General features: G+C 37.9%; 1 protein-coding gene across 1 annotated transcript in view; it reads right to left on the reverse strand.

Annotated features, from left to right (window-relative positions):
• The window catches only part of RBPJ (recombination signal binding protein for immunoglobulin kappa J region), a 93,674-nt gene that overhangs the window by 21,019 nt on the left and 45,514 nt on the right, over window positions 1-27,141 (reverse strand). The window contains exons 3-5 of the mRNA XM_053577516.1: window positions 19,934-20,103; window positions 16,845-16,883; window positions 3,230-3,325 (exon numbers count right to left, since the gene is read on the reverse strand). Coding sequence (XP_053433491.1) covers window positions 3,230-3,325; window positions 16,845-16,883; window positions 19,934-20,010 — 212 coding nt within the window. The 5' untranslated portion in view covers window positions 20,011-20,103. The remainder of the gene's footprint in view (window positions 1-3,229; window positions 3,326-16,844; window positions 16,884-19,933; window positions 20,104-27,141) is intronic.

Consider the following 27,141-nt stretch of genomic DNA (forward strand, 5'->3'; position numbering starts at 1 on the left):
GGTGGCAATATGCACACATTTAAGATTATATTCACGGGCCTGGGTAAATTCACACCTATTAGGTACAGTGCACACTATCTGGGTGAAGGGCACACTTCCATGCAATAACTTTGACTCAGTCTGTACAAAAACAAAGTATGTAAATGACTTGACACATGTATACCTCCTAATATTCTGAAATTAAAAAAGAAAGAAATTTGAAGAAAATTTTTAAAAGATTTCATTCATTTCATAGTTTAAATAATGTCTTTATTTTGAGAATGTTTCAGTAACTTTTTCCTCAAATCTTGAGATAAAGTCTGAGAACTACGTTACAAATTCAAAGGCTTTTTATTCAGCCCAATATACAAAATAGGTTAGACAAAAATCCAAATTCATGTCATTTACGTTATTTGACTACCTTTTATCCTCTGTTAATTATTCAGTTCAAAAGAAGCACATTTAGAAACTTTTTGCATACTACAATTACTCCAATTAACACAATTTTCAGTCTGACTTGAGAATCACAGTCTAATTGTCTAAATGGCTTTACTGTTAATTCTCTCAACAGCATCATTATCACTATTGCTTAATTACTTCCTTTGAGAAAGCTGAATGTTACGTCAAATACCATATTAATATTTTACCTAGACAAAATAATTTTTTTTTTTTTTTTTTTGAGACAGTCTCAAGCTTTCGCCCTGGGGTTGAGTGCTATGTTGTCTCAGCTCACAGCAACTGCAAACTCTTGGGTTTAAGCAATTCTCTTGCCTCAGGCTCCCAAGCAGCTGGGACTATAGGTGCCCACCACAACGCCGGCTATTTTTGTTGTTGTTGTTGCAGTTGTCATTGTGTTTTTAGCTGGCCTGGGCCAGGTTCAAACCCACCAGCCTTGGTATATGTGGTCGGTGCCCTACCCACTGAGTTACGGGTACTGCCTAAAATAATCTTGTTAAAAGTTTTTTTGAACCTAGGAAGACCTTCTTTAATGAAAAATCATAGCTAATCACTAATAAATGGGATACTGAAGGTATTATACAAGTAAGTATTAGTTATTAGGGATAACAGTATCAAGAACAATTTTAAATTTTAGGATAAAATTTCCTGACCAAGTATTTTTAGCATCATTCACTGGAGTTATTTTATATGCCGAAGAGATACAGCCAAAAAGACTGTGGTCGTGTCCCCAGGTGACCTCATGGCTTATGCCTTAGCAGTTCTTCAAAAAGCTCAAACCAGGCTCAGCAAAGAAGAAGGTAGGTCATCCTCTCTCACTGTGCACTCCACCAATGAGGGACCAGACCAGACCTCCTCCTTTAGAGCTTGCCAGTCATCCAGAGGGCTGGACTAGCATTAGCAATCCCTTACTATTACTTTTTTTTTTTAAAAAGTAAATTTAACATGTTTACTCTTTTATCATAAAGTAATGCATGTCTACTTGGGAAATTTTAATAACACAAATAAGTAAAAATGTAGGAAAGCAGTTAATCTAGCCTTGCCATAATTTTTTTCTTGATTGTTTTGGACGGCTTAAAAGCTTGGATTCTTCAAGCCTTTCCAATTAATTGCAAGAAATTCAAAGTAAAAGCTACTTCAATAAAAGAAAAAGATTAAATTTCCTATTTTAACTTGACAAACCACTTTAGCACTAGATGTATGTGTTTTTAACAGTAACTAATAAACAAAAACCTTATCTGGACTTTTAACATAATTTTTTTGAACAGCTCTTCCCCTTTTGTTATCTCTACTGGGCATGGGTTATCGATCCTTTTATAAAATGACACAATGGCTTTAAAAATTCACAGTTGGCTGGGTGCAAGGGTTCACACCTGTAATCCTAGCACTCTGAGAGGCCCACACAGAAGGATCACTTGAGCTCACAGGTTTGAAGACCAGCCTGAGCAAAAGCAAGATCCTGTCGCTATTAAAAGTAGAAAAATTAGCCTGGTATTGTGGTATGCACCTGCGACCCCAGCTACTTGGAGGCTGAGGTAGGAGGATCCCCTTAAACCCAGGTGTTTGAGATTGCTGTGCGTGAAGGTTTGAGATTGCTGTGCTACAGCATTGTAACCTGGGCAAGAGAGTGAAACTCTGTGTTTAAAAAACAAACAAACAAAAAAAACACACCTCACAGTAAGAGATCTTTTTGCATATTATCTGGCACCTGATAGGTGATTAGAAATGAGTGATAAATGAATCCAACTGTATACTAAAATGTATGTTCAAAACTACAGAAAAAGAAAAGCAGCTTGCTCAAGTCTGAAGTTGCAAGATAAACATGTAATCTATTCATAGTTCAACCAGAGCCGGTCAGTCTCACATAGGTGACGGTAAAAGGTAGAGTCTTAGGGAAAATCAGGTTTACAAAATTTAGTATACCCTTTAAATATCTTTACTTCTGGAGCCTGTCAGGTGGCGCGTTCTTATAATCCTAGCAACTCTGGGAGACTGAGGCAAGAGAATCACTTGACCTTAGGAATTCGAGTATAAGCCTGAAAAAGAACAAGACTTCATCTCTACAAAAAACTGAAAAAATGAGCTGGGCAAGTTGAAACACCTATAGTTTCAACTGCTTGGAAGACTGAGGCAGGAGGATCATTTCAGCCCAGGAGATGGAGGTTGCAGTGAGCTTCTATGACACCACTGCACTCCAGGCTGAATAACAGTGTGAGACACCGTCTCCAAAAAAGAAAGAAGAAAAAGAAAGACTCTTACTTCCTCCACCCTCAAGCTCTGCAGTAGATAATCAATACCCAACCACAAAATGGACTTCTGAAGATGCCTTTTGGTACAATTCATTTAGTTTTTTAATGTATTAATACTCTGTTTATGAATAAATGATTTATATATTCATTTGGTCCTTTTTTGACCACCTATTAGGTGTGCAGTGTACAAAAGGGCCTTTACTGGTAGTTTTGAAAGCCACTATGTCATTTAATACTAGGATAGATAACTGACCATTAGGGCAATAAAAAGAATAAGAAATTTGGGATTAGAACTTTGGGACTTACAAGCCTAACTCCGCAAATTCCTAATTAATGTGAAGCTAGGTATGTTTACAGGCGCATATCAATGTGAGGTCAGAAATTAACCACACTGACACTTAGTTTTAGTATGTTTTGCTGTCTTGCATAAACAAATATACAATACCCATTAATAGAAAGATCATTTGACATGTATATTGTTATGTCATTTGCAAATTCATGTGATAACTACATTTAACTATCCACCAGAAAAACAATAATCTTACCTTTTTTCATTTCCATATGACTTCTGCGCAACTTTTGCATGAAGAATAAGTACTGTTTGATCCCCTCGCTCTTTTAAATAATTTCGCATAGCTTCCCTAAAATCAAATATAAATATTATTTTTACAAGGGTGAAGTTTTTGATGAGATCTGTTTTCTTTACTACTATGCTTTGTAATGAGAAGAATGCTTATGTTCCTTTAAAAAGCGAATCTAGGCTCGACGCATGTAGCTCAGTGGTTAGGGCACCAGCCACATGCACTGAGGCTGGTGGGTTTAAACCCCGCCCCAGCGTGCTACACAAACAAACAAACAAACAAACAAAAAAAAAAGCTGGGCAGCTACAAGGGAGGCTAAAGCAATAGAATTGCTTGAGCCCAAGAGTTTGAGGTTGCTGTGAGCCGTGACTCCACAGCACTCTTCCAAGGGCAACATAGTGAGACTCTGTCTCAAAAAAGAAAAAAATCTAAATTCAAAATAAAGCAAAACAAATCCATGAATTAAATTTGAAGATTATATAATAGGACAATGAATACTACTCATTTTCTTTCTTTTTTTTTTTTTTTTTATTGGCCAGGGCTGGGTTTGAACCCACCACCTCTGGCATATGGGACCGGCACCCTACTCTTTGAGCCACAGGCACCACCCGAATACTACTTATTTTCAACTCTACAGTTTTGTTTTTTTATTTTGAGACAGTCTTAACTCTGTCACCCTGGGTAGAGTGCTGTGATATCAATTCTCACAGCAACCTCAAACTCTTGGGCTCCAATGATCCCCCTGCCTCAGCCTCCTGAGTAGCTGGTACTACAGGTACCTGCCAAAAAGACTGGCTAGTTTTTCTATTTTTAACAGAGACAGGGTCTATCTTGCTCAGGCTGGTCCTGAATTCCTAAACTTAAACAATCCACCCACCTTGGCCTCCCAGAGGATTACAGGCATGAGCCACTGTACCTAGCCTTACACTTTCTTCTTTACAAGAAGAAACTGTCCCTCATTCTTTGGAATTTAGGAAATAACTTAATTAAATCCCACCTACAACCTCAAGAATAATTAGAATTAACATAGACACTGTTAATGTGGTTTTCTTTATAAAGTTAATGAAATATAATATATTTGTAGCTTAATAATCTAATACCTTCCCCCAGTTTCATTCCCCTGGCTATTAGAATCGGTATTTTTCTTTGAATATAAAAGCCATAAGAGATCATTAAGCCATCTAAATTTATTATTACATAACCTAAACCTACATTCCGATAAGGACTAAGAAAGGGCTATAATTTACACAAAAGTACATAATTATCTGAAAGGTGTTATTAAATAGATAATATTTAACAAAGGCTAACTGAAATTAGTGAAACCCCAAATTAAATTTTGGAAAAAGTACAATGTTAATTCTTTTCAGTACAAACTACTGTAACTACATACTTATTAAGCAGATGTTATAAAGTTCAATATCTTAAATATATTTACTCATCCAAATTATTTTACCAAACAATATTATATATTACAAAGAAAGCATGCTCTACACAGATCAAACTATAACAATTCTGTATCAGCAGAATCCCAATTATTTGGGGACTTTTTTAAATATCACAAAATAAAATGCTATTCTAGTTTATTATAAACAAAGACTGATATATATAACAAGAGCATATCTATACAATAGTATGAAGTTATTAAATGTGGGAAATTTTGGATTTATAACCCTTACAGACAAAGTAGCCTGGAGCAAATCATTTTACCTCAGCCAGCCTATTTCCAGATCTGGAGACTGGAGATAATGACCCCTCCCTAACACAAGGTGGCTGTGGGAATTAAGCATTTATTTATTGACTAAAGAAAACCTGTCAGCTTTAAAGCAGAGCAGGTAACACCAGGATAAAACCAGAGAACTAATTTCTACCACTAAGAAGGAACTCAAAAGTCCAGATTTTAAAGAAATATGATCCAAAGAGAAGTACATACAAAAATCATCAATAAGAGAATGCCCATGTGAAGGAGGGAGGGGACGTTAGAGGACTGCATGCTGGGAAGTCTCTGAGAAGCTAGAATTCTGAAAGAGAAGTGGACACAGGAAATGGGAGGAGAAAAGAATAAAAAGGCCTTGCTGGGCTTGGGAGTAGTGAGGACAAAGACTTGAATAACCTTAGCACAGCTGGGTATAAAGGAATGGGGCTATGGTGTAAGGCAGCCACGACAACAAAACCACAGCAACTAATGTTTCTTGAGTATCTACTAAGTGCCGGCCCAGAATGGAGCACTTTAAATTCCTTATTTAATTTAATCCTCATAACCCAACAACCTAAGTACTGTTAATACCATTCTGGCTGTACTGAGCAAGGTCCTGTAGTAAGTATGGCAGTCAGGAACTGAAACAAATTCAGAGAGATTCTAAAGTGAGCAAAGGCAGTGAGAAGATTGACAAGGTGGGTAAAGGCAAAGTGTGATCAGTCTTCCCTAAAGACTAGACATTCGTACACTTAAATACTAAGTGTAAAAGTTTAAATTAATTCAAATATCACCCCATTAACAGATGATGGTAACCGTGGTAGCAGGTATTAAAATTTGGGGGGAAGGGGACTTAAAATGTTAGGGGAAAAAAGCATCCCTTTGTGAAGTGGGACAAGATTACCATTCAGTTTTCTCTCAATCTCATTACAGAAAAATAATATGCTGTAGAAAATAGATTTTCTTGTTTTTGGAGAAGTGAATATTATTACTAATAGATTCTGTTGACAGATGACAACTCTGAAGTGCCCCCTGAAACCACCAAACTGAAAATATTCAGTAGGTTTTTGGAAATATCCATCTATTATCCAGGACAGAGATCTGAGCTGTAAATGTGAGGTTCACTAGGATGTAACTAACAGAGCTATGGGAATGAATGAAATCTCCCCAAAAGGAAAATGTAATGAAAAGAGAACTAATTAGAAAACAAACAAAAAGAAAGAGCAATCAAAAGGTAAGACTAAGCAGTTGAGTCAATTTAATTTTAGCCAAAAAAGTGTAAAAATGCCAGCTGGGAAAGGGTAAAGTAGGGAGGGACTGAAGTCTGAACACCTCCATTTTATTTGTAAATAAGAAATCCTTGTGATGTAACTAATACAACCCCACACATGAGAAAAACTCAATTTAATTCAAGGTGGGGGGCAGTGCGCTCACCTAATGGACACAATGTAGGGTGCATGCACACTTCCCGGGTGAGGGGCAAAACAGCAGCAGGGACCTTACCTAACAAATGCAAACATTTGTCTGAAATTTAAAAAAAAGTATAAAACAAGGAAGGGAAAAAAAGAAAAAGAGCAGCAAATACTTGGAAATATTCTCTAGGGAGTGGAAAAGAAAGTTGAGTAGACAAGTAAACTGACTGACCATCAAAAGTATCAAAAGAACAGCTAAAGTTAGAATCCAAAATTAATGGTGCCAGTTCCCACCAACATCCCAAGGGTGGGAATGGAGCGAGCACCTTCTCAAACATGCTGTGTACTGAAGATGTAGCCTGGAAATGAAGACAATGAGAAGCTGACGTGTTGCTCAGTCAGGTGACAGACCATAAAACTCAGGGTGGATAAGAAAACAAAAGAGAAAGGGAGGAAAGAGGAGAGGGAGAGTGAGAGAAAGAGAGAAAGAAAGAGTAAACCCAGGATTAAAGCCAAAAACTGAACAAACAGATACTTGAAAAGAAAAATTTTAAGCTGTTAAGTTGTATTTCCCCAAACTAAATTCTATTTGTAATGTTTATCATTTAGCAATTAGTTGATTTTGTCAGCTTTCATGTTTATTTTTCTTATCTTTTCAAATAAATTACAAAATCTTTAAGGGCAAGATTCATATTCTGTGAATCTTTCTCTCTTTCGTGATAACTCATGTACAGCAGTACACAAGGTAGTACTTGATAACACCTGAGGCGATCACAAATCCTTTCCACAATGATATTAATTATAATCGTCAAAAAAGTTAAAATTAAGCAGTCACTCAGTACTATTCCAGAGTACTGTTCTACATCTGTATTAACATAACCACCAACCTTCAGGTTAGGGCAGCACCTGTGACTCAATGGGTAGGGCGCCCGCCCCATATACCAAAGGTGGTGGGTTTGAACCCAGTCCTGGCCAAACTGCAACAAAAAGTAGCCGGGAGTTGTGGGAGGCACCTATAGTCCCAGCTACTCGGGAGGCTGAGGCAAGAGAATCACCTAAGCCCAAGAGCTGGAGGTTGCTGTGAGGTGTGATGCCACATCACTCTACCAAGGGTGACAAAATAAGACTCTGTCTCTAAAAAAGAAAGAAAAAAAAAAACCCCCAAAACCTTCAGGATAACCCCATTAGGTACATTTTAGAAAGAGGGGAGAGGTTAAATAAATAACCTTTCCATGATGGTAGTGAAGAATCAGATTCAAACCTAGGCAGTTTAGATCCCAAGCACAGAATTATACTGTCAGATATTTCGTGGTGGTTAAGAGCACAGCATTGGTATGAAAGAAACTAGGATCTGAATCTTAATCTGTCACTAAGGCTGGGCCTTCTCACCTATAAAATAAAGACCGTAATACTTCACACTGTCAAAAAAACGTCAAGTTAGTCCACAAACTGACATAGAGTTAAATGTCTGTAAACTCCTGGTGATTTCTTTTCAATTATTTCTTTACAAAGAGGGCTTCAATCTTTTTAATAGTTAATAACCACATAGAGTACAGGGGGAGCAGAAAAGAGATTTCCACTGAAGTTTTGAAGAGCAAACTTGAAAATGACCAAGGGTGAATGATTAAGCATCTTATCCAACTTGCAAAACATAAGTTTTCCAAGTGTACTAGGTCAACTGTGCTACTATCCATCTTCCCCTTGAAGATTTATTAAGAGCATACTACATCCTAGGCACTGGGCACTGGACTACTGATTTCCAGTACTGAAATTAACTGATCACCATTAACATCTCAAGGTGCTGACCAGGAATGGTGACTCACACCTGTAATCCCAGCACTCTGGGAGGCCAGAGCAGAAGGATCCCTTGAGCTCAGGAGTTCTAGACAAGCGATAGCAAAAGTGAGACCCTGTCCCTCTAAAAATTAGCCAGTAGTTGTGGTGGGCACCTGTATTCCAAACTACTTGGGAGAATGAGACAGGAAGATAGCTTGAACCCAGCAGTTTGAGGTTGCTGTGATCTAGGCTGATACCATAGCAGTCTAACCTAGACAACAGAGCAGACTCTGTCTCATTACCAAAATAAAGAAACAAAGCTTACCTGAATTCTTCTCCAGAAGATACACTAATCCTTTTTAGAATATTTCTAAAGTGTAAAAGCTTCTAAAATTGTAATACCTTTACTGAGATTTAACTAAAATACAATATAGAGCACTTACTTTAACCCTCTCTAATCCAATTTTTCTGCCACCCACATACTCTGCAGCTCTTATTTATCGGGAGCAGGCCATTTTCCTACAAGGACAATCACTCAAATACAACGCATGATCACCTGTTTACATTAAAACACATGGCCTGCCGAGAAGCAGAAAGAATACCATCTGTGCTGCCTGTTGGCTATAGTCTGTACTACAATGAAGAAAGTAGAGGAGTGGGTGAACAAACACAAAAAGACACAGGAGTGAAACAGGAACAACATTCTGTTGGACAAGGATCGGAAAGGGTTAAAGGGTATAGTGTAATAAGTGTGGCATGTGCACATACACCAACACCACAACCAAAATAAAGGTATTCACAGGTGGCGCCTGTGGCTCAAAGGAGTAAGGCACTGGTCCCATATGCCAGAAGTGGCAGGTTGAACCCAGCCCCGGCCAAAAAATGCAAAAAACAAACAAACAAACAAAAACAAATAAATAAATAAAGATATTCGCAATACCCAAGAATTTCTCCTCTGTTGCATTGTAATCTTTCCTCCTACCTTTCTCTAGCTCCAGAAACCACTGATCTGCTTTCTGTCCTTACAGATTACTTTGTACTTCCTAGAATTTAATATAAATGGAATAATCATACAGAATACACTTTCTCCTAATTTCTTTAAAAAATTGAACATAAATATGTATTTATTTTTTGGAGGCAGAGTTTCACTCCGTTCCCCTGGGTAGAGTGCCATGGCATCATCATTAGCTCACAGCAACTTCAGTCTCTTGGGCTCAAGCGATTCTCTTGCCTCAGCCTCTCCAGTAACTGGGACTACATACAGGTGCCTCCCACAACTCCCAGCTAATTTTTTCTATTTTTAGTAGAGACAGGGTCTCACTCTTGCTCAGGCTATCTGCAACCCTCAGCTCAAGCAATCCACCCACCTCAGCCTCCCAGAGTGCTAGGATTACAGGCATGAGCCACTGTGTCCAGTCAGAGCATAAGTTAATTTTAAGATTCATGTTGCTGCATATATCAAGAGTTTTTTCCTTTTTTATTGCCAAATAAAATTAGTTCATATACTAACTTTTTGCCCATATAGGCAAAAACAACTAGGGCTAACAGGAATATATGTGCTTAAGTTTTTATATTCACTTTTTCTATTTTTTTTTTGTTTTATAATAAATATATAGGAATGGAATTGTTGACCCATACGAAAGGAGTTATGTTTAAGTTTTTAAGAAAGTGCTGAATTATTTACCAAAATTATTGTGCCATTTTACATACCCACCACCAGATATGAAACTACTGTTTTACATGATACGATCAACCTTTTAAATTTTAATAAATTTTAATAAATATACAGTAGGATCTAACTGCTAGAGATCGTATGTGTCCCCTTCTCCTACTGAACAATTTATATGTTGAAACCTAATTCAAAATGCCACAGTATAAGAAGGCAAAGCATTTGGGAGATGATTAAGTGATGAGGGTGGAGACTTCACGAATGGAAACCAGTGCCTTCATTTCTTCTGCCCCATGAGGACAAAGCAAGAAGACAATTACCTATCAACTAAAAAACATTGCTCATCAGGCATCAGATTTGCTGGCACCTTGATCTGGCACTTCCCAGTGAACCATGTGTACTGCTATAGCAACCCAAATTGACTGAGACACTCAGTATGGTCTTAATTTGCATTTCCTTGATGGTTATTTGCATAAGCAACACTGTCTGGATAAAATATCCATTCAAATCATTTTCCCCTACTAAAAATGGGTTGTTCATTTCCTTATTGTTGACTTGTAAGAGTTGTTTTCATCTTTAATTTTAATGAAATAAAATGTATCAATTCCTTCCATAGATTGTGTTTTCGGTGTTATATTTAAGAAATCTTTGCTTAGTCCAAGGTCACAAGTATTTTCTATATCTTCTTCTAAAAGCTGTGTAATTTAAACTTTTATATTTAAATATGCATTCAGCTAATTTCTGTCCATGGTGCTGTGTGTAGATCGTAGTTGCTTTGCGTGTGTGAGGGGTGAGGGAGAGGGGGTTGTATATGGATGTACGATTGTTCCAGAATCGATTGTTAAAAAGACTATTTTCATCTAACTTAATTGCCTTTGCACCTGGATTAGAAAACAACTGATCATGTATCCGAAGAACACCTGCTTATCTATTTAGCCATCTTCACATCAACACCATACTTACTACTTTAGCTTTATAAGAGGATCTGAAACCAGGCCGTGTAAAAGTTCTTGTTGCTCTTTCCAAAGGTTGTTCTGGCTAGACTAGGTTGCTTACATTTCTGTATGAATTTGGAAAAGCTGTGTTTCAAAAACCTTGTTGGAATTTTGATGGGGATCGTGTAATATCCATAGATCAATTCTGAAATAACTGGCATGGTTAACAACAGTAAGTCTTCTGCCTAAATAACATTTATTTAGGACTTCCAAGTTCTCCAAGCAGTGTTCAGTCGTTTCAGGGTAGAGTTTTTACACATCTTTTGTCAGATTTTCCTTAAGAATTACCTATTTTTTTGTACTACACTAAATGGTACTATTTAATTTTAAATTTCTGTCTATTACTAGTAAATAAAAATACAACTTAGTTTTGTATGTTGATCGGGTATCCTACTATCTTGCTTAAATTCGCTTTATAGTTCTAGTAGTCTTTTTAAAGATTCTATGGAATTTTTTTTTTTTTGAGACAGAGTATTTTTCTCCCTTGAGCTCTTCAAAGCTCTTGCTTCTCTGTCTCATCCCTAGAAAGGTTCCAGATGAAAAATCTTGTCTGTTATTTTTATCTTTGTTCCTTGGTACATTATTTGTCTTTTGTCTATGTTGTTTGTAAGCTTTTTTTTCTTTATCACTGCTTTTTTCTTTTCCTGAGACAGAGTCTCACTCTGTTACCCAGAGTAGAGTGCTGTGGCATTAGCCTAGCTCACAGCAACGCAAATTCCTGGGTTCAAAGTGGTCCTCTTGCTTCAGCCTCCCAAGTAGCTAGGAATACAGGCACCTACCACAGTATCTGGCTAATTTTCCTATTTTTAGTAGAGACAGGGTCTCACTCTCGTTCAGGCTAGTCTCAGACTCCTGAGCTCAAGGGATCCTCTTGCTTTGGCCGCTCGGAGTGCTAGGATTACAGGTGTGAGCCACCCGCCCAGCCTTTTTCACTAATTTTAATCAATTTGATTATGAAGTACTTTTGTATAGTTTTTGTACTTGGGATTCAGAGTTTCTATAATTCTCACCAAAGAAAATGTTTTCATTATTAATCTATATATTGTTTTCGCCATACCCCCCTCAATGACTCTAATCCCATATACATCAGAAGCCACTGATGACAAACCACACCTCAGTAATACCCCCTTTTCAGACTTTTCTCTGTGTGCTTTGTTCTAGGTAGTTTCTATTGCTATGTCAAGTTATTAATCAATTCTTTGTCAATCTAAAATTTATCCCATTAAGTGTATTTTTTTTCACCTTAATTGTAGTTTCCATCTTTAGAAATTTGAGAGGCTAAGGCAGGAGGTTCACTTAAGATCAAGAGTTCAAAAGCAGCCTGGGTAACATGGAAGATCTTTTTTTTAAGGGAGGAGAATTTCTTTATCTACTAATTCTATCACCTATGTCATTTCTGGGTTGGTTTTGATTGACTTTTTTCCTTATTACTGATTATATTTTCCTGCCTCACTGTATGACTGGTATATTCTGATGTCGTCTTTCCGAGTCTGTTACTCTACCTTTGAGCTCTGTTTGTGTACACAGTTACTTGGAACAAGTCTAATCCTTTCAATCCTACTTTTAAGTTTGTCAGGTGAAATCAGATCATTATTACTGAAGCAAAACCCTTATGAGTGCTCTAGCTAATACCCTGTAACTTATGAGATTTATGCTCTGGCTATTTTTAATAGGCACAATTTATAGTCCTAAGTAAGCTTTAGTAACTGTTTTCTCTAGTTCTGTTGGGTCAATTCCCCCCACCACAGATAGTTCGCTCTAACATATGTGGCAGTTTTATCTAGTTCTCTGCCCTGCTAATTCTAACCATGTTGGCTTGTCTGGGTTCCCCTTCCCTAAAAAGTGCTGGAAACTCTCTCCAAGCACTAAACTGAGGCAATCACAAGGCTCACCTCATTTGTCTTCTCTTTCTGGGGGATCACTATCTTTACTTGCTTAATGTTCAGTATCTTGAAAATCATTATTTTTAAAGACATAAACAGAAATGTTTCTAATGAAGATAACCTAATGGCCTACAGACACATGAAAAAATAGTCAATGTCACTAATCATCAGGGAAATGCAAATCAAAATCACAATGAGATACCATATAACTCCAGTGAGAATGGCATGGATGCGGATAGAAAGGAACACTCAGACACTGTTGGTGGGACTGCAGACCAGTACGACCTCTATGGCAAGCAGCATGAAGATATCTCAAAGACCTAAACGTGGAGATATCTCAAAGACCTAAATGTGGAGATATCTCAAAGACCTAAACGTAGACCTATCATTTGACCCTTCGGTTCCACTATTAGGTATTTATCCAAAGGAAAAAAAGACCTCTTTTTAATGTTTATAAACAGTACAACTCATGACTGCAAGGATGTGGAAACAACCTATGTACCCATCAATGCATGAATGAATTAACAAAATGTGGTATATATAAAAAAGCCGTAAAAAAGATGGTCATCAGCTCTGCGCCCGTAGCTCAGTAGCTAGGACATTGGCCACGCACACCAGGGCTGGCAGGTTCGAACCCCGCCCAGGCCTACTAAACAACAACAACTACAATAGAAAAATAGCTGGGAGCCTATCCCAGCTCCTTGGGAGGCTAAGGCAAGAGAATCGCTTAAGCCTAAGAGTTTGAAGTTGCTGTGAGCTGTGATGCCATAGTACTCTACCAAGGGCAACATAGCAAGACTATGTTTCCAAAAAAAAAAAAAAGGATGGTGGGCAGCACCTGTGGCTCAAAGGAGTAGGGTGCCAGCTCCATATGCCGGAGGTGGCAGGTTCAAACCCAGCCCCGGCCAAAAACTGCAAAAAAAAAAAAAACCCCGCCACAAATACTCAATACTAAATTGGAACTAGTTGGATACTTATGGGTTCATATGGAAGCAAAACTCAGCAGACTCCAAGTAGGTAAGAGGGGATGGGTAAATTCATACCTAACGGGTAAATTCATACCTAACATTTCTGGGTGAATGGCACAGCTATAACTTTGACTTAAAATATACAAAGCAGGCTGTATAATCAAAACATATATGCCCCTGTAATAGTTTGAAAATTAGAAAAAAGAAAATTAAGAGAAAAAAAGAAAATCACTGTGTATGTGATGTGTGTGTATGTATGCATCTCCCCCAGAAATTTAGTTGTTTCAGGTCAAAGAGTAATTGTAGTCCATGTTACTCCACCCTGGCTATAAGTGCAAGTTCTAAAAGTTGCTAACAAACATTTTAAAAACAGGAAAAACTGCTTAAACGGTAAGTGATGGAAATTCATGATAAAACAGATAGAAACTAACCATATATTATTGTATTTATTTAGAAAAAGAAAAGGAAACATTTCCTTATAAGTTTATTATCATGGTATTGTTATTTTTACAGATTGTTATTCTATGTTAAAGTTAACTTATTCACCAAAATATGTTGTTACATTAGAAGTCATTTCAACTGTCACTGCCACAGAAATACCAACATTTATCTATTAAATTTTACATTTCAAATCGCTAATATGTGAATACAACAATTCCATTTATTCAGAATTTATTCAATAGATCTAAAAAATAAATGAAAATATAATTACATGACCCTGTGAGACATGTTATATCTTCCCAGACTACTTGATCTGAAATATTTATGAAATGGCTTTAAAAATATTTTTCTAATTTTAAAATAATTTTAGGATCTCAGAAAAGTCATAAAAGTAGTACAAAGAATTCAGTCACCTTTCACCCAGACTCTTCCAAACGTCAACATTTTACCATATTCACGTATTGCTTAATAAACCCTCTAGGAGCACATTGTGGCATTTTAACCAAAATACTTCAGTATTTACTTCCTTAAAGGACATTCTTTTATATGACCACAATGTAATTATCACTGATGACACTAACATCAAATCTACAGATTTTATTTGAACTTCGTCAACTGTCCCACTAATGTCTTTGGGAGTTAGGGAGTAAGAATCTTGAGAAACTTCTGCCCTCAGGCCAAATCAAGATGGCCACCAATTTCTGTGAATAAAGTTGTGCTAGGGGGCGGTGCCTGTGGCTCAAAAGAGTAGGGCACTGGCTCCATATGCCAGAGGTGGCAGGTTCAAACCCAGCCCCGGCCAAAAACTGGAAAAAAAAGAAAGAAAAAAGTTGTGCTGGAACACAGATATGCTGTTCATTTATGTATTATCTATGGCTGATTTGGAAATACAAAAATACAAGAACAGAGTTGAGAAGTCTCAACAGGCTCAGCACCTATAGCTCAGCGGCGAGGATGCCAGCCACATACACCAGAGCTGGTGGGTTCAAATCCAGGCTGGGCCTGCCAAACAACAACTATAACCAAAAAATAGCCGGGCGTTGTGGCAGGGGCCTGTAGTCCCAGTTATATGGGAGGCTGAGGCAAGAGATTCACTTAAGCCCAAGAGTTGCAGGTTGCTGTGAGCTGTGACGCCATAGCACTCTACTGAGGGCGACATAGTGAGACTGTCTCAGGGGGAAAAAAAGCTTTACGTGTTCATTATCTGATCCATTACAGAAACTCCATCCTTATAGCAAAAGAAAGAAAATGTTTTTCTGGTTTAGGATTTGCTTGAATATAGCTGTTACATCTCTTCCATCTCCTTTAATCTGGAGCAGTTCCTCAGTCTTTGTTTATGAAGATCCTGACATTTCTAAAAAGTAAATATCATCTACTCTATGTCATTTATTCTATCTTTCAATTGATGTGTCTGTCTGATGTCTCCTTATTCTAAGATTTAGCTTAAGAATTTTTGGCAACAATACCACAAAAGCGATAATGTATCCATTTTGAAATGCCCATGGTATGTTTGTCCGTTATTGGTGATGTAAATTTTGATCATATAATTAAGGTAGTGTCTGCCGGTTTTCTCCAATATCATTATTTTGCGCTTTACAGTTAAAATTTACTTTGTAAAGACACACTTTAAGACTCTGTAAATACTTGGTTTCTCACCAAACTTTTCATTCAAACTATTTAATTCAATAGTTTGAGCATCCACTTAAAACAATTACCACTACTGGGGCTGTCAAATAGTCACTAACCTAATTTCATCATTCCTTCTACATTTATTACATGGCATTCTTCTATAAGAAAAGGCTATCCCCTTTCCTGCATTTATTGATTCATTTATATAAACGAATAATTTATAATATTTCTATAATATTTATACTGAGCTCTCAGTACAGACATCTAAACTGTTACTTTAATATGGGTTTAAAATCATTACTATCATTATTTTAGTAATCTCAGTGTCCCAAATTTGGCTAACACTATTCCCTTCAAATTATCTCCAATATCCTTAGTAGGTCCCAATCATTCTAAATACAACAGGTTTTGTAATAATATCAATAATTTGGAAATCACCTAAATGGCCATCAATGTCAAAGAGTAAATAAAAAGTGACGTGAAGACAAACGGAAAAACATGGAGCCATTAAAAAGAACTATCAAGACAGAGGATGTGCTGGTAAGAGGAGATGAAAGATGCAGAACAATGGTAGAGTATGATCCTAGCCAAGTTTATACAGAAAAATAGATGCACACAGTGTTCCTGTAAGACACAGAAAAGGAACTGCTAACAGTGCAGGGATTACGGTGATATTAGGACCAGCACTGGGTCTCTTACTTTTCATTTTACAACCTTTGGCAATTAGAAACTTTAAAAACTGGGATAAGACAAGGTGGCTCATGCCTATAATCCCAACGCTTTGGGGGGGGGGGGGGGAGAATCGCTTGAGCCCAGAGGTTAAGAGATTACAGTGAGCTATGATTGGGCAATTGCACTGTACCCAGGGTAAAAGAGCAAGACTCCACCACTTTAAAAAAAATTTTAAAAACTCAAGATTAATTCTTAAAAAGGTGTCATCTTCCCTTCTGAACCATATCCTCTTATTCCTCTTTTTTAGATGGGAGAGATGGGGAGGAAAAGGAGAATGGGAGTAAGTTTATACTCTAGATATGAATATTTGAATGACTTCAAGAGCATCTAATAGTTTCTCATGAAATATTTACATAAAAACATGGCTAATATAATGCTTACCTAGTGAGTCGTTTAGGTGGAGGCCGCTCACCAAATTTCCTGAAAAAGAACAGAAAAAAAAAAATTAAATAAGCTGTATGATTTACTTAGGCACCATGAAATCTCCTTTATGACATACTTCAACCTCACTGAATTAACAGTGAAAAGAGAAATCCTCTAGCAAGCATTTGTACCCATAAATAACAAAATACATATTTAAAATTGTTCTTAAAACCAATACACCCCAAGTAGGCCTTACATACCCACGCGAACACAGTGATGACAGGTATCTTTTAGAGACATCTCACAAGAAAACAACTAACCAAACACCCTTAGTCACACATTACCTGCAGAACTAAGGAAAACAGGCACTATGCTACATATTTTGTATCACTTGCCCTATTTAATCATTATAAAATAATTATATAAGGTATGTGTAAGCCTCATTTTAAAGATGGAGAGAACTTGCCTGTGTCACAAAGTAAATTAAGTGGCAGAAAGAGCTGAGATTTAAACACAGATTTGGATAACTAGCCCACAGTCTTTGGCTCTTTAAAAGTGAAACATGCTAACTAGCATCCTATAGAAGCATTTCAGCTTGTAGGGAGAGGGCAATAAGAAAAGCGGGTGCAAAGGCAGAGAAAAGCACAACTCAGGCTGGAATTAGAATACAACACTGAGGTTAAGAGAAAGGATCTAGAGTATGGCTGGCTGGACTCAAATCCATGATTCGGTTATTTACTTGCTGTGTAACCCCTGAAGTTGCTTGACTCTCTAGAACTCAGTATCCTCAGCTATAAAAAGGACACAGTGATTGAAAAGTAATTAAAAGTAATTAAAATTGATATATAGAAAACATATAGAATAGTGCCCAGAACACAGTGAACATTCTATAAATGCTAGCAATTTCACCATTTTTGTTATAAATGGTTACACCAAAAGAATTAAACTAAGTATGGTGTTTGTACATGTAAGAATGTAAGAAAGAAGAAACTACAGTTCCTATGTGATGATCACTTATTTCCTCTAAAATAGGAATGCAAACTTTTTCTGAAAGACATAGTGAAGCTACAGCACTTGAAAAGGACCACTACAAGTTGTTTTTTATTTTGTTTTGAAGCAAGATTATGGTTATAAACAGTTAAGTAATTTGTTCCAGTGACAGGTTATGGAACCTTATTTATTTAATGTAAAGATTTCTCTACATTTGTGATGTTCCACAAGATTAACTTTGATGATAAAAGTTATGGAATCTCAGTTGATTTTTCTGAGTCATTAAATGCCATGACACACTTTTTGAATTGATACTTATAAGTAATGGGTATCATGACTGAATATATTCATATTTTATTAACCCTGAAACACTGAAAAGTTTAATTGAAATAGCACACAAATATTTGGAGCAAATAATCCAAGTTTTTGAAAGAAGAATTATTCATGATTAGTTCTTTGATTTTATCCTACAGAATATTCCATTTTTTTAAGTCAAAAAATAAAAGTTTTAGTGGTTTACCACCAGCAAGGTGGCTGAAGAGCTCAAGTTTCAAACCAATGAACTACTGACTGACCCATGAACTCCAGATATGAAATTAAATCTGCTCTTAAATCTTTGAGAAACAGAGAGAGAAAAAGAAAGAGAGGTTTTGCTCGGTCACCTAGGCTGGAGTGTAGCAGCCCAATCAGAGTTCACTGTAACCTTGAATTCCTGGACTCAAGTGATCCTCCCACCCTCAGTCTCCCAAGTAGATGGGGCTTAAGACACTTACAACCATACTAGGCTAATTTATTATTTTTTTTTTTTTAATTTTGTGGAGTTAGGGATTCGTTTCCCACCCAGGTAACAGCTTCTTAACTTATGGGTCAAGTGATCATCCTGGCTCTGCCTCCCAAATTGTTGGAACTACAAGGTTCAACTACCTATCTGGCTACTTTTTTTTTTTTTTTTTTTTTTTTTTGTAGAGACAGAGTCTCACTTTATGGCCCTCGGTAGAGTGCCGTGGCATCACACAGCTCATAGCAACCTCCAGCTCCTGGGCTTAAGTGATTCTCCTGCCTCAGCCTCCCGAGCAGCTGGGACTACAGGCGCCCGCCACAACGCCCGGCTATTTTTTGGTTGCAATTTGGCCAGGGCCGGGTTTGAACCCGCCACCCTCGGTATATGGGGCCAGCGCCTTACCGACTGAGCCACAGGTGCCGCCCCTGGCTACTTTTTTAATCTTTGAAAATGATTAAATGTATCACTATAGCATATAATTACCAAAAACAGCCTTATTAGGTTAGGTATAGAATATTATACAAAAACCAAGGAGTTTAAGTTATTCATTAAAATACTCCTTAAATAGGTATATACAGATATTTATGCATCTGTATATACAGAGGGTGCCCAAAAAGTATACACATTTTAATAAAGGAAAAACCTCTATTAAATTGGTATTTTTTCAAAAACCCAGACTAACGCTTTTCCTTTACTATTGGCTAGTATACACTTGACTTCTACCGTGCCCTTTCCTACTTGCTCTGTGCTCTGTACTTTTCCCCCTCAGAGTGTGAGTGGGAACTAAGAAAACATCTGCTGGCCATCATAACACTAACAACCATACTATGCCTCAAGAAAATTTATATTCTTCTGTATGCTTATGCCACTAAATAGAGTTTAAAACTAGCAAATTCCTTTAGCTTCACTTTTTTTTTGAGACATATGTTGCCCTCAGTGAAGTGCCGTGGCGTCACAGTTCACAGCAACCTCCAACTCCTGGGGCTTTAGTGATTCTCTTGCCTCAGCCTCCCAAGTAGCTGGGACTACAGGCGCCCACCACAATGCCCAGCTATTTTTTGTTCCCGTTGTCATTTGTTGTTTAGCTGGCCTGGGCCAGGCTCGAACCCGCCAGCCTTGGTGTATGTGTCCATCACTGTAACAACTGTGCTACAGGTGCTGAGCCCAGCTCTCCTCTTCTAAGAAAGCAATGGCCTTATTTTCAAAACAAGAATAGCTAGGGGAAAATGTTAAGTTACTATAGCTAAATTTGATTCCATATCTAGAAATATGATTTATTTTTTTAAGTATGATTTTTTTTAAGTTGTAAGCTATCATTAAGCACAGTATTTCCTACCTGTAAATAGTATTGAGGCTCCGCATATCCTCCAATCCATTAGAATTTTCAAGTAAGTAAAAACCTTGCATGCACATTGTCTATATATACATACTTCCTTTCTGCTCACAGAGGAGGTACAATATTGTTTACTCCCACACCAGGTACATCTGCTTCTATACACAACCAGTCTGTTAAGGAAGTATATGACCACAAATGTATTGAGGACAAACATGATCAAAGTTATCAGAACTTCACCATCTTAACACCTTTTCAGTTAAAACATGCTTTGCATTAAAAAAAAAAAAAGTCAAAAATCAAAAGAGGACAGGGAAAAACACAAGAGAAAGCTTTTTTCAACACAGACGATCTAGTAGTTATGGTGCTACAAAACAAAGCAAAAACCTGATCTATCTAGAATACTGTATAGTAATAATACAAGTACTTTGATTTTAAAAACATCATGAATATCCTCCCAAAAGACTACAAGTCCTGTTAGGGCAGAGATTTTCAGTCTCTTCTCTTAATGGCTGTATTCATAGAACCTAAAACAATGCTTGGTATATAGCAGGCACTCAATAAATTTTGCAGCATGAATGTTCAGCTCCTTAGTGATCCCAATTTCCAGATCTCTGTAGTAGATACTTTCTCTCCTCTGGTAGGGTAGAGGTTCCTCCCACCTTTCAGGGACTTAGGTGTCCAGTCCTTGGGTAATGAACAAATTACCCTCAGGCTTCCCACCCATCCAACCCAGTATGGCATCTTTTTACCCTGGTCCACAGACCTCCACAGGGTGATAAACTTGGCCCCCTCTTCACATGTGGACATTTTTCTGGCCTCAGCAAAGGAGAGGAAAGTAACCTATGGAGCCTGTTGTGATGTGCGGGATCTAGAATATGTTCATTAAGGTCATCTCCCACTTAGCCACAGCAGCTGCTCCCCGGTTACCAGAGGCTATACCAGGCTGAAGTCATTCACAGCCCTAGCCTAGAATTTTGCCAGAGACAACAGAAGCAGGAAGATCACAGTAAACACCTACACCCTACAGCCTTCCCAGAAGCCCAGCATCTATGGTCCCTGGGGTCTGCCCATAAGTGCTATGCCTGGTCCTCCCCCATCAGCTCTCCCCTTGGTAGTTGCAACCCTACCCACTTGACCCCAAATGGTCTTTGCAAATCTTCTGTTTAACACATAAAATGAGATTAAGATAAGACTAAAATTAACTTAGGCAAGAAGCATGGTGAGGAGCAGAAGAGAAGTAAAAAGAAAGGATGAACAATCCAAATTCATAATTAAACCAAACTACACATCAAATCTGCTGTAAACAGTATATAAACTTTAGCAGTTCAAAAGTACTGGGATTTCCCTGAGAGTCTCACTCTGTTGCCCCAGCTGGAGTACAGTGGTGTTATCATAGTTCATTGTAACCTAGAATTCTTGGGGATCAAGTGATCATCCCATCTCAGACACCCCAGTAGATGGGACTGTAGGTGTGAACAACCACACCTGGCTGATTTTTTATTTTTTAGTAAAGATAGGAATGTCACTATGTTGACCAGGCTGGCCTTAAGTGATCCTCCCTGGCCACCTACAATGCTGGGATTACAAACCTGAGCCACTGCACCTGACCAGTATTAGGATTTCTGGATCATGTTTAATATAACAAACTGAAGCAGCACTTGACTAAGAAAAAATTAGGGTATCTGAGCCACACCCTCCACTAGAAAGAACAAATAAGTGATATATGTTAGTACTACATTCTGTGATAACAAATAATCTGAAAAGTTAAGCAAATGGTACTGGGAAGCTACTTAGCAATTTACTCACCAAAAAAAATTGAGTTAGAAAGGCTGCATGGATGCCGGGTGTGGTGGCTCACGCCTGTAATCCTAGCACTGTGGGAGGCTGAGGAGGGAGAATTGCTTGAGCTCAGGAGTTCGAGACTCGCCTGAGCAACAGTGAGACCCCGACTCATGAAAAAAATGGAAAAATCCGGCCGGGCCGCCGCAACAAGTGCCTGTAATCCCATCGGCTTCCGGAGGCAGAGGCTGCGTTGATCTACCACGCCCACTGCCCTCTGCTCAGGGGCATAGGGTGGGACCCTGTCTCAACAAGAAAAAAAAAAAAAAAAAAGAAAGGCTGTATGGACCTATGGACCCTATGGAACTTATATGCTACTAGGACAAATGGTCAGTGAGGTATGTTCAAAGATGTTCATCTATGTATTTATAAAAGCAAAAAGTTTAAAAACAACTTAAATATTGTACCTACTGAATATGACTGAAGAGATTAGCAGATGAAAATATATTTTTAAAATAAATTATGTAATTTACTTTTCAAAGTTTACTTATTCTCTGAGGGCACGGTGGCTTCCACCTATAATCCTAGCACTCTGGGAGGCCAAAGTAGGTGGATCTCTTAAGCTTAGGAATTTGAGACCAGCCTGAGTAAGAGTGAGACCCTGTCTCTACTAAAAATAGAAAAACTAGCTAGATATTGTGGCGCGCACATATGGTCCCAGCTACTCAGAGAGTGAGGAAGAGCGATTGCTTGAACCCAGCCAGGAAATCTGAGGTTGCTGAGGTAGGCTGACACCACAGCACTCAACAGTGGGAGGGCAACAGAGGGAGATTCTGCCTCAAAAAATAACAATAATAATAAATTAAAAAATAAATAAAAGTTTACTCATTCTCCACCTATGGGCGCAAAAAAATAGCTTATTATATCGTAAACATTTGAGCAAGACACTGTATCAGCCTTTGCCGTACTTTGATTTCTAGTTCTCAATCTGCTATTATTACCTTAATAAACCCATTTAGTAGCAATGCTGCTTGAAGTTTGTCTAAGTGCAGCCAGTGGTCCCCGGCTATAGTAACAAAGGCATGATGCATTCTCCTGGACCACTTCATTTAATAAACATGTTTCTATCAGAACAAACATCCCATGGGGCAGATTTCAAAGATGCGCGTGCTTGCATCTGGCCCCTTCAGGTAGAGAAATGTCCCCCCCCTCTTATCATGCACACTGTGTAAGAACATTTGTGAAAGTTCCTTTATTCTACATTTTCTTTTCTGATTTAAAAACAAACAAACTTCTTTCTCTTAGAACAGTCTGCCAGCAGTTGGTGTAAAGATGTAATAAGAGTAGAAAGATACAAATAGGTATCTGAGAACATCATCTCCAGCCATGCTCAACGTTTGGGTATCTCCAATATTATTTCCAGTTTAGTTGATGTTTACTTTCCAATGTCCACACTTGAAGAGGAACTTCTCCAGGGTTAAATCGTAATAGCCATAAGTCCCACCATCCAGACGGTACAACTGAGCTGTGAGAACACTGGTCTCTATTAACAAGTCACATGAAAATCTTAAATGAAAAATATGGCTTCAAAAAAAGAGAAGCAATCAGACAGTAGGAAAACAACTCTAAGTTCCTGTATCAAGAGACCGAATGAAGCAAATTGACATCAAATGCCTCTTGATATGGTACAGTAAGAAGGCCACAACATCACTCCTGTGATTTCTTGAATTTGGTAACTGTACAGTGGTTACAGAAGAGAACATCTTCACTTTCAAAAAATACCCATTGTGGTACTTAGGGAGATAAGAGTCTGAGATCTATTTTTTACCTTCAAATGGTCGGGCGAGGTGACTTTGCATGTGTGCATATATAGATATAGAAAAGGATAAAGCAAAGGTAGTAAAATGCTAACATTTGAGGTATCTGGGTAAACTTCCTTGTAACAGTCTTCTAATTTTTCTGTAAACTGAAATTATGCCGGAACAAAAAGGACACACCCAGAGAAGTACTCATCTCGTCAATTAATCAAGATGCTAGCCTGACTCTGTTTGCTGCAGAAACTAGTAGTGACAAACCTATCAAAAAACATTCATGGGAGGTGGCACGTAAGTGACTGAGGCCAGCTTCCTGACGTAACTTATGCATGAAGACAATTATTTACAAACTGCTTGCTATAGACATAAAATTTGATAATAATGCTGGTGTGTACGTAGAGAAGCAGGAACTCAGCACGGTTGGGAGTTTAAATTTATGCAAACTTTTGACATTTTGGCAATGTCTATTATAACTGAAGAGGTGCATTCCTTTGACGTAGCCATTTCAATACTGGAAATTTATTATACAGGCAGACAATTTTATGACTCTGCAAAAACATGCATACAAAGATATTCAATAAATTCAATAAATAATTCATTATTTGCATTAACAAAAACAAATGTCCTTGTGTACAATGACAAACAGGTTGCCAGTTACAGAGCACCTGCCAGTTGTGCCTATATACAAAACATACCAAAAGCTATCCAGTTAGGAGAATTCTGAATGAGAAAATGAGATCTCCCCAGTGTATTCATTAAACACACACGTCCTACATGAAATTAGCGATAATGGTGGGCAACAGCAAAAATTCCATTTTGGTTTAATATGCATTATATAATTTGATAAAAGAGAGTTTTTTTCTTTACTTATTAAGTTTGACTTAATGAGTAAGACAAACAGCAAGACCAAATTGCATCATCTAGATGTCACCTGATGGCCACTCAAGCACCAACTCTAGAACACAAGAGCCTTAAAATGAAAGAAAAAATTTTTTAATCATCTTGGTAAGCAAATTTTACTAGGGAACCATTTTTGTATGCCAAACTCAAAGAATTAAATTCACATTTCCATTTTATGGGAAAAAAGGTGGTGGGTGACTTTAAAGAGGCTCCAATCTTAACCACTTAATTTTAAGTAAGACACCTCACTCTTAGGACTGCCTTTAAAATGGCATATAATACCTTTAGGAATTCCAGTCACAGTTTCCCGATCTTCATGGTTTTATCTGCCTTCTGGTTTTGCCTTCACTCAATGAAGAAAGGAAAGATAAAATCTATGGAAGAGGTAAAGCAGTATTCGAGGCCTGAAAACTGTCATCTGAAGAGAATACACGTAAAGTTTATCATACAGGCAAGTCAAGTGCTGTGGCTAAGTGCACGGACATAGGAACTAGGTTGCTTAAATAAAACTCTTGGCTTTCATACAACTTGTGGTGTGACCTGGAATGAAAAAGCTACTTAAACTCTGTGTGCCTCAGTTTCCTCAACTGAAAACACACATAAATGTATTTCCAATTTAAAAGGTTTGTATATATTAAGCTACCGTAAGAGTGTCCCACATGGAGTAGGTACACTATCATGCTGTCAAAGCTGGATTATTAAATAATATATACCAAAAATTAGGCCAGTCACAGTGGCTCATGCCTATAATCCTAACATTGTGGGAGGCCAAGGCAGGTGGATTGCTGAACGTCAGGAGTTTGAAACTAGCCTGAGCAATAGTGAGAGCAAGACCCTGTCTCTAAAAACTAGCTGGGCATTGTGGTGGGCGCCTGTAGTACCAGCTACTTAAGAGGCTGAGACAAGTGGATTACTTGAGCCCAGGAGTTTGAATTTGCCATGAGCTAACACATCACGGTAGATCAAGAGCAACAAATAAGGATCTGCCTCCAATACACACACACATCCTCAAAACAGCAAAACTGAAATGGACCCTTCAAATCTAGATTAATATTGTGATAAAATACATATAATCGTGTACCTGAAAGATTTTATAAAGAACTCCTACAACTCAACAAAGAAAACTGGTTTTAAAATGCACAAAAGAGCCAGTTGCAGTGGCTCACGCCTATAATCCAAGCATTCTGGGTGCCCAAAGCAGGTGGATTGCCCTGAGCTCACAAGTTCAAGATCAGCCTGAGCAAGAGGGAGACCCCATCTCTAAAAATATTGTGGTGGATGCCTGTAGTCCCAGCTACTTGGGAGGCTGAGACAAGAGAATCGAATGAGTCCAAGGGTTTGAGGTTGCTGTGAGCTACCATGCCAAATGAGCACTCTACCAAGGGTGACAAAGTGGGCAAAAAAATGGGCAAAAGCTGTGAATGAAGATACACAAAAGGGCCAATAAGCACATGAATAGAAGTTCAACACCACTAATCAGGAAAATGCAAATCAAACCCACAATGAGATACCACTTCACACGCCTTAGGGTAGCCAGGATAAACAGTATGATTCTTAGAAAAATTAAATGTGGAATTACTATATGATCCATCAATTCCATTTGTCAGCATATACACAAAAGAAGTGAAAGCTGGGACTTAAAAAGATAGCTGTTCACTAATGTTCATAGCAGCACTGTTTACAACAGCCAAAGGCAGAAGAAACACAAACATCCACTGATGAGGGATGGATAAATAAAATGTGGTACGTGCACACAATGCAAAGGAATATGATTCAGCCTAAAAAGGAAATTCTGATACACATTACAACAGATGAAATTTAAAGACATTCCAACAAGAGAAATACACCAGACACAAAAGGACAAATATTGTGTGATTCTTCTCATATGAGGTATCTTCTAAAGTATCAAGTTGTCAGAGACAGAAAGTAGAACAGCGGTTGCCAGGGGCTGTGGGATGGAGAGTTAATTGTTTAGAGGACCGAATTTCATTTTGGGAAGATGAAAAAGTTCTGGAGAGAATGGTGGTGACGTTTGCACAACAATGTGAATGTACTATGTCACCAGACCATAAATTTAGAACAGATTAAAATGGTTAATTTTTCACTGTGTATATTTTACCCCGTACACACACAAAAAATACATTTAGTTTTACCTTTAACTATGGCTTAGCTTTGAAGAACCCTACATTAATTACTGCCAGGTCAGGGGCCAGCAGGTGCCCAGTAACTTAGGAAACAAAGACAAGTGCCACAACAAAGAACCTGAGGAGTATGAATATAAATGATTCCTGTCGCCACCAAAGTAAAGATTCAAAAGTAAAGAGACAGCATGATGAAGTTTACCCCGGAATCTACACCTCCTTGGAAGGGCAGCAGCAGCAACATTCAGGAAGCACACCCCTCCCCACCTGCCGACAGGAAAGAGTTGGTGTGTCCCCACAAAGAACGCTTGGGACTGAACACCTTACGCAGAAAATCCACAAAGTGGTCATGAAAAACTTGTACACAGAAGATGAAGTCGAATAGTTTTCCTCCTGGAACTTTCCCTCCTATTTCTCATGCCCACTTCAAATTAGAAGTAGTGAGATTTTGTTTTTTCTTATTTCACCCAAAACTGAGATGAAGAGGAAGGAAAAAGAATGGTACAATTAACTGTCCTTCCAGTTTGGTTCCTTTTTTCTTTCACCGCTCAGGACACATTTACGTGCCTATTAC

This window comes from Nycticebus coucang, chromosome 23 (genome assembly GCF_027406575.1).
Source record: "Nycticebus coucang isolate mNycCou1 chromosome 23, mNycCou1.pri, whole genome shotgun sequence".
Lineage (NCBI taxonomy): Eukaryota > Metazoa > Chordata > Mammalia > Primates > Lorisidae > Nycticebus > Nycticebus coucang.